Genomic DNA, 8,108 nt, shown 5'->3' with positions numbered 1-8,108 from the left:
GGCGGGTTGGTTGTGTCAAAGTAGTCCTTCCAAAGAAGGAAATGGCTGCTCTCTCGGTTGCGATTCAACGCCGGAAGATGCCCCGGGAACGAGCCACAGAACAACGGCCGCTGGCTATTAAGGTGGCGATGGACCAAAACGGCAACCAAGATCTCCTCCTCCTCATCAGGAATCATCGGAGTCGCAAAGGAAATTGTGGAAAAAGAACTCATCGGCGGAGTCCATTTTGTACCTTGGCAAACTATCGAACGGCTTGTGGACGTCGATGAAGGAGCTGGCCGGCGAAGAGACGCGCGCCTCCCTTTGACCAGGTGGCTGGCCTGGAGGCGTCCGACGAGCGTGCCGGCGTCCAACGAGCGTGCCGGCGTCAGGACGAAGGAGCTGGTCGGGCGGCGACGCGGCTTCCTACTCGCGACGGCGTCGGGAGGTGGGGTTGGGAAGCTTCGGTGCCCCAGCGGCGAGACGGTGGTGGCGGCGACGTTGGAGGTGGCGGCGTTGGGGGAGATGTGTCGGCACCTGCTGCTGGCAGATGCATCGAAAATGGGCGGCGGCGGCGGCGGCGTTGCGGCGGGGGCGGGCGAATTTACTGTCGATATGGGGTGGGAGAGGATGGTCAATGTGTCACCGACAAGCGGGCCAGGGGGAGGAGTAGGCGGGCACGCCCGCGTCCGTTTCGTGTGCGCGCCGACAAAAATGAGGCTCAAAATTGTGTCGGGAATGGATCGGTAGGCGGACAAAAAGCGGACGCGCGTCCGTTTGAATCGACGCATTGGGCCTTTTTTTGTCTGCACCGACCCAAACAGAAGCACGCGAACGAAATGGATCGGCGCGTTAGAGTTGCTATGAACAAAGAGTCCTGAAGTAGGAGGAGGGAGACATGTGAGCCCCTCCATATGCATGCATGCATGTGACCTTCAGCTCGGGAAAAAGGCCTTTTCTCCCTTTTCAAATTCAGGTCGCGTCCCCTAGGCTACGTACCATCATCCGCTCCTCCCTCCACGCAGGCTTTTCAATGATATAAAGAAGACGCCTTGCTAAACGCAGAAGTAACTCGAACCAATCATCCACAGCACACTTCGTTACTGTATCATCAGGCCTTCATGTCACATGGATTAGTCCCTGTTTCCCCATGGACTCTCTGTGGTTCCATCCATCATCTATCCGGTTCCGGTCTAGTCTTTTCATATCACCTCATCTTTGCTTGCATGCATCGCACCGCTGTCGATCGCGTGGCCATTGTTAACCAAGCCCCATCTACTAAGAACTTCCCACTTCTCTTTTCCCTGTCAACCCTATTAATTCCAAAGTGATTAGTTTTCTTCGTCTGTGTTTTGCTTTCTACTCGTTCTTCTTGCTTTAACCCATTGTTTTCCTCTGGATGATTGCTTGTGTTAGGGGATTGGGGCAGCGCTGCGACACAAAGCAGGGGAAACAAGTCTAATCGGAGGTTTACTTTCATAATTTAGCTCCCCTTGTTCGCTCTCCAATATGTCACTGCCTCTCTTGCGCGCACGTGGGTTCTAGATCGTAACGAGTGTACGTAGACGATTTTGGTTTTCAAATACACGGTCCGGCTGATGCTCTCCTCGCCGCCAGACAGTACGCCGATGCTCGTAATTGAATATTATAGATCGGTTTGCACTTTATTAGTTGCCTCCCAACTCGCAAGTACCGAGTTGTTTCTTTGGAAGCAAGCATTGAGAAAAACTAATGGCGTTCTCCCTTTAATTTGCCTGGGTTGATGCATGCTCAAGGCAAGGAGACAGGATCATTTGTGGAAGGAGGAAGGCATCATAGAAAGACATATAATCCGTGTTTTATATACGAGGAGTTGAAGAGACTACTACCTGAGAAAGGAGGTGGTTTATGCATGTGTAATCAATCATCAGTTACTAATTTACTACCCGCAGTAGTATTGCCCAAGTAAGCAAGAGGACCATCACTTGCCAGTGTCACAACTCAGAAGGATAATACATGTATTACACCTGTGTAGTTGCTTAGGTTATCTTGTTGCAAAGGTCTCCACCACTTTGTACACAGAAAAGAAGACAGTATATTAAACTGTAGTCAGTCCAGTGACATTGACACACAGCTTTTGGAGGGTTAGTTATCTCTGCTGTTTCCTAAGATGATCCTTGATGCAAGTTAGGATTTCCATTTTACTGCATGCATAATCAGACCCGTCGGAATGGGCACCCGGGATCAGTATCTTGCACGCCCCCACTTTTCACCCTGATCGAGGTCAGGACTTTGGTGCGTGCAGCCTCGCACAGTCTCCACTGACACTGTTATTGGCCTGTATTAGACTGGATTTTCTGTCTTTTCTGCTACTGGCAACAGTCCACCTAGCTATTAGCATCAGTAGGTGCTTCCTTCAGGTCTCTCCCTCAATACTGTCAGATAGTGTCAATCCCTGATTAACCTCGCTCACCACAACACATGCTGAAGCCCCACTGATCCAAATCATCAAATACCAACGTAAAACTCGCATCGCATGTGAGGGTGCTACTGCTGTTACTACAAATCTCTGTACGATGCCACTTACCTGACAGCAACCATGATGCCTATCGCATGCTAATTGGTCCCTGATCTCTGCACCAAAGCCACGCAAAACTTCGCTTCTTTCCACGCCCCGCTTTTTCCCCGCGTCCTTTTTCGCTTTCCCCTTGGCTATACCTATGCCATAGCACTCTGATGAATCATTGCACTGCCAACGCTGGTCTTTAGGAGGATCATGTGGGCTGCAGCATACGGGCTCGAGAGTGCATGGGAGTGGGGAGCCACTAACCATGATCCCGGGATTATTTTTCGTGGTACTACACTACCAATCTTGCGCATTTCTATACAGAGCTGTGGCAGCCTTTCCCCGCGGCACTCTTTTTGTTCCTCCAAACATATGCATTTTCCTTTGGTTTTCTTTCTCCTCCCGCCACATTTGCAATTGCCACCGCCGGATCTGCAGCTGAGATCTCGCTTTTGGATGGTTCAGTGGGTGGCTTCCCTTTAAGTAGAGGCTGCAGCCAGGCTAGCTCTGCTTACTGTGGGTTCTTTCCTCCGCTCCTGTCCTGGAACTTGGCAGCCAGCACTGAGCCTTCATCAACCCATCAGCAGAAGCAAAGCAAGAATCTCCGCCAACTGAAGGTGTGTAGTAGTAGTCGTTCTCTTTTGCCTGCAATGTGTTACATGGTTCTGACTTCTGGGTGCTTTTCATCTGCGTTCAGTTGATCACTCGTAGTGTAGAACCAATTCAGTAGGAGTGCTGCTACTATAGTTGAACTTCACTGATTTTTCAGTAGATTTACTTGCTTATGAGGGCCATGTTATCGATTTGCAGGGACTGTTGTGGCTGTGAAGGAGACCCAAGGAGAAGGCAGCCATGAGCGAGTCTGGGCAGAGGTCGAGGCCGTGGCCACAAGGGGACGCCGCGATGACGCCGTCCGAGCCAGCTGCGGCTGACGACGCGAGGGGCGAGGCGACGACTCTGAGGGACTTCGGCACGTCCATGGACGCCATCTCCTTCGGGTTCGCGGCCACGGCCATCCTCATCTCCATCTTCCTCCTCATGGCCATCTTCGAACACCTCATCAGGCCCCAGGCCTTCCAGGCGCCGGCCGACTCCCCGGGCGGCCGACGCCGGAGAGGCCACCGCTCGCCCGGCAAACCCCGGAGCCCGCCCATGGTAAGACGATCCTGATCTCTCTCCGTGACCACTCACCACTGGCTCCTTGAACTTGACACGCAATGCGTCGTGGTTGCTTGATGAGATAACTGAGATGTTAGAATCTGGCGTGTTTCAGGTGCAGACGGTGATGCAGGCGGCTGACCTGTCGGTGCTGATGCCGGGGCAGCGTTACCCGACGTACCTCGCGCAGCCGGCGCCATTGCCGTCGCCGTGCCCCAGGGAGGGGATGCACTGGCCGCCGCACGACCACCACCGCTCCCACCTGCCACCCTGACCATCTCACTCGGTCGAAAATTCCGTTCAATTTTTGTACAGCGGGAGATTGTAAGGACAATGTGAACAAAAATCCTGGTTCGTTGTCGGTGCCGTTCTTTTATCCGCACGAATTTGCAGACTCTCCTTGGTGCTATATTATGCAAGTATTTTGGCATCCAACCTAGAAACGAAAAATCTCCCCATTTTTTGAGGCACCCCTCGCGTCGCCTCCCCCGGGCGACGCCAGGGGCCCCAACCCTAGCGCCGCCAGCACCTCTCCCTCCACCCCTTCCTGCCGCCGCTGCCGCCGGAGTGGGCCGCGGTGGCGGCGGGCCCGGTGCCAATGGTTCTGGGCGGGGGAGGCGGCGGATCCCATCTGAGGCGGCGGGGGCGGCCCTTCTCATGCAATCCAACGGCGGCGGCTAGGACGGAGATTCCGGGCTGTGCGGCGGGGGCCCGAGCGCCATCGCCGGCGGAGCGGCGGCCCTCCATGGACGGCGGCGGTGGCAGCGCCCCATCCGGCGAGGTGGGCTGTCCTACTCGTGATGGTGACGACGGCTACTGCGGATCCAACGCCCCGTTTGGATCCGTCGCGGGGAGGCTTTTCGCTGACAGGCGGCGCGTGGAGGGACCGGTGAGGAGATGCCGGATCACCGCTGGAGTACCGACGGCAACATACGTCTTCGTGGCGAGGTTCTGCTCGGTTCCAGCCAGCCACGAGATCGGGAAGACGTGGCTTCCGGTGAAAATCGCGCCAGACTGCGGTCTTGGCGGACGATGGCGGCGTCTCAGACGTCGTTTCGTTCTGGAGGCATCGTCGTTGCAGGTCTCATCAACCTAATCGGGAAGTTCCGGGGAAAACCCTAGATCTGGGTCTACCGGATCGGACGATGACGGTGCTATCGGTACCGTTCTCCCTCCTGGGGGCATCGTTTTGGAGCGAGTGCTGGTTGGAGTGGACAAGAGGAGGAGCGGTGTTTCATCTGCTCCATTGATGACGACGGATCTCGGCGGCGTGGCGCAGTGGAGACTCGGCGCCTGATGAGCGGAGATGGACTCGCGCAGGAGGGTGACACTGCCTGGCATCATGGTGGCGTCGGCGGCAGTTGGACCGGCCAAGGTTGATGCAGCAGTACAGCTCTGAAGATGGGTTCGTGGCAGGTGGCTGCGGCGGCCTCATACCCGGCAGGGGTCCTGGTTGAGAAGCACGCCGGACTGGTGGGTGCCCATACCCGGCAGGCGTCCTGGGTGGAACCTCAAGTCTTTAGATGGTTAGGTTTGGCTGCGTGGTCTATTTGGTATGAGGCCCAGACTTTCAGCGCCCCTACATCAACTAGATAGGGATAGCGACAGTTGTTGCTTAGTTTGGTGGCTTTAGACTTATTGTTGTATGATTCCGTACGGTCTTGTATCAATAATTAATAAAGTGACCGTATGCATCGTCCAGATGCAGAGGCCGGGGGTCGTCCTCCTTTTCTAAAAAAAAAATGCAAGTATTTTTTCCTTTTCTTTTGAGACAAGCAAATGCACGATTCCAGTCGCTCAGCCCGCCGTCAGCTTGAAGGCCGCTACCCCAATGGCCCATAGTCAGCCCACTGTGAGTTTCGCACAGTCCACGAATGATGGCCCAAATGCCCATTTATGCCCCCCCCCCCCCCTTTTTTCTTTTTGAAAAATGGCATTCCCTCTATCTGGATATGTAAGGTGGATGTAAGTTTTTAGGTTCTTCAACTTACCAGATAAATCCTCCAAAAAAAACCTTGACCAGATAAGGGCCCATTCGGAACTACTTTGACTTTGCACTCCGCCAACCCTAGCCGATGCCCAACTTCTCGAAACGGTAGTCATGTAGATCGTCAATATTATGTCGAGAATGCCACCCCCAAGGTACATACCGGTCTGTATCAGGAACAAAGGTAAAATATAACAACTCCCAATGATAGCCTACCCTAGCCGCCACATGTCATACCCCGTCGCCCCTCCCTTGACCCGTCGCCGCCCTCTTTGCCCTTCGTCCACATGCGCCACTCGCTGAGGACCGTCGTCACCCCCGAAGCTCCTTATCAGCCAGTGCCTGAGCTCTGAGATCACATCGATCGCCTTGAAGCTCCATGTTCATCATCACCTCCCTCGAGTTCCCGGGTACCAAAATGTTGCAAAGCCCGTTGTTGACTCCGTTCAAGCGACTATTTCGGCCAAAATTGGTACTTTTATGGTACCGAACGGGATACCAAGTCACTGGACATGGCGAGTACGCGGCGGTTGTCGTTGAGTCTCGAATTATGCAGAACATTTTGCTGTGTCCGTTGGAGAAAGTATTTTGCCGCAGTCAGTATTTTCTAATGCAGAGTAGGATAGTGAGAGCATGCTTGGATACGTTTTAGTCCCATGACTAAAAGTAGTGGGACTAAAACTTGCTAGTCTCACCCATGCTTGGATCCAAATACTAAAGAGACTAAAATCTAGTTATTGAGCATTTATTATCCTCCAAACCCTCCAATCCAGAACTAAGGAGAGGAATTAAATGAGGAGAGAGAGAGCTAATACATATTTTAGTAGGTTTCCCATGACTAAAAGATTTTAGCCTCAAGACTAGTCCTAGCCTCTCTTTAGTCAAGGGTGCTTGGAACTTTAGCCTCTAAAAGAGACTATTTTTAGTCAGACTAAAAATAGTCCCTTGTATCCAAGCACCCTCTGAGTCGGTTGAACTTGCACCAGGGAGAGAGTGCACGCTCGTTCAAGCGCCTGAATTCATGCCAGATAAGAGGGTGACAGTTTGGTTGGTAACACGTCATGTCAAGGCGACAAAGAATCCATATGCACTGGATTGTAGCGTAGCAATTCCCGTGGATGCGAATTGGCGTCACGAAACCCCGTGGCCGGAGCCCTGACGTGGTGGTCAAATTGGACGCTCCCGCGGGGCCCCAATCGCCCCAAACCCAACCCAACACAACACCGCGACAACACAAGGCCGGAGCGGCTGATCTCACACTCACAGCACTACTTCCTCCGTTCTCATTCTCCACTGCCGCAGTGCCGCTGCTGACGAGTGACGAGCACCGCGCACGCGCCGCATCCACTCCACCTCGCACGCGAGTACAAATCCCAGACCTGAGAACCTCCTCGCCACCAGCCCCACGCCCGCAGATCAGTACACTCGTAGCAGCAGCGGCGGTAACTGAAGCGGGAGGATGAACGGCTACCGCAACCTCGCCTCGTCCCCTCCGGCGCCCAGCGGCGGGGAGCCGGAGCCAGCCCGGCCCCCGGCGACGGCGAAGGAGGGCAAGTGGGAGGGGGCGGCGGTCGGCGCGGCGGCCATGGTCAGGAACCTCTCGTCCGCCTCCCAGAGGTTCGCGGCCGTGGAGCGGAGCAAGTCCACCGGCGGCCACCGCGGCGGCGGCTTCCAGGCGGTCGTGAGGCGGGCCTTCTCCATGCGGAGGCAGCCGGCGTCCAGCCTCTCGGAGGGGTACTGGCGGATCCACGACGGCCTGGAAGACGGCGACGACGACGCCGAGGCGCCCGAGGAGGTCGACGAGCAGAAGAAGCATCAGGTGGCGGAGGCCGTAGAGCCGGAGGTGCAGGGAGACGCCGCGGCGAGCAGCGACGAGATCGGCAAGGAGAGGAAGAAGAAGAAGCGGGGTCACATCTTCAAGGCGTGCAAGAAGCTTCTTGGCTTCAAACATGTTTAGTCTAGTCAACAAGAAGCTTCTTGGATTCAAGATCCATGGACGCTCTTGATGTGCTTCTGTTTTGGATCTTGTTCTTGTCTCGTTCGTCGTTTTGAGTAAATAAAGAGCTTTGGTTTCGTTGACTTGAACATGGGACTACGTTGCTGTATTTCTGCGTCACGTGAGCTCGGCCATTGAATGTGGTCCTGACAATGGGACTTTGGGGGCATGTACGCGGTCCTGCAGTCAAAGGGAAGGGCACCTTGTCCGGCCGCAAAGCCGTGCGCCAGATATTTGTGGCCATGGATCCGCTGCGCACTTTGTGAGGTCTTGGTCCCTAGATGAAATTTGACTCGCAGCTCAAAAGGTTAGGTTTCTTCAAGCAAGCAGAAGTTTTGATGTGAAAGCATCTACAGCCGGACTTAACAAATCCGGCTCCTCAAACACCCGTGACACAGATTGGACGTGTCCACGAGCATCGACGGATCACACCTTGTATTTGA

The 8,108-nt window shown here is 54.6% G+C and overlaps 2 protein-coding genes across 2 annotated transcripts; both read left to right on the top strand.

Annotated features, from left to right (window-relative positions):
- The first annotated feature begins 2,845 nt into the window (after positions 1-2,845).
- On the top strand, positions 2,846-4,125 carry LOC119281815. The gene is made up of 3 exons (XM_037562241.1): positions 2,846-3,141; positions 3,335-3,679; positions 3,798-4,125. The coding sequence occupies exons 2-3, from the start codon at positions 3,377-3,379 to the stop codon at positions 3,954-3,956; spliced, it is 462 nt and encodes a 153-aa protein (XP_037418138.1). The 5' UTR covers positions 2,846-3,141; positions 3,335-3,376; the 3' UTR covers positions 3,957-4,125.
- Positions 4,126-6,880: 2,755 nt separating this feature from the next.
- On the top strand, positions 6,881-7,754 carry LOC119281814. Its single transcript, XM_037562240.1, has one exon. The coding sequence runs from the start codon at positions 7,129-7,131 to the stop codon at positions 7,624-7,626; it is 498 nt and encodes a 165-aa protein (XP_037418137.1). The 5' UTR covers positions 6,881-7,128; the 3' UTR covers positions 7,627-7,754.
- The last annotated feature ends 354 nt before the right edge of the window (positions 7,755-8,108 follow it).

The sequence above is a fragment of the Triticum dicoccoides genome, chromosome 3B (assembly GCF_002162155.2).
Source record: "Triticum dicoccoides isolate Atlit2015 ecotype Zavitan chromosome 3B, WEW_v2.0, whole genome shotgun sequence".
Lineage (NCBI taxonomy): Eukaryota > Viridiplantae > Streptophyta > Magnoliopsida > Poales > Poaceae > Triticum > Triticum dicoccoides.
The sequence above is the reverse complement of the archived record's forward strand: the minus strand, read 5'-3'. Positions and strand labels throughout refer to the sequence as shown.

Coding starts and splice junctions, on each gene's coding strand:
- LOC119281814 (XM_037562240.1), top strand. CDS start 7,129: ATGAACGGCTACCGCAACCTCGCCTCGTCCCCTCCGGCGCCCAGCGGC.
- LOC119281815 (XM_037562241.1), top strand. CDS start 3,377: ATGAGCGAGTCTGGGCAGAGGTCGAGGCCGTGGCCACAAGGGGACGCC. Junction 3,680..3,797: donor AACCCCGGAGCCCGCCCATG/GTAAGACGATCC, acceptor GGCGTGTTTCAG/GTGCAGACGGTGATGCAGGC.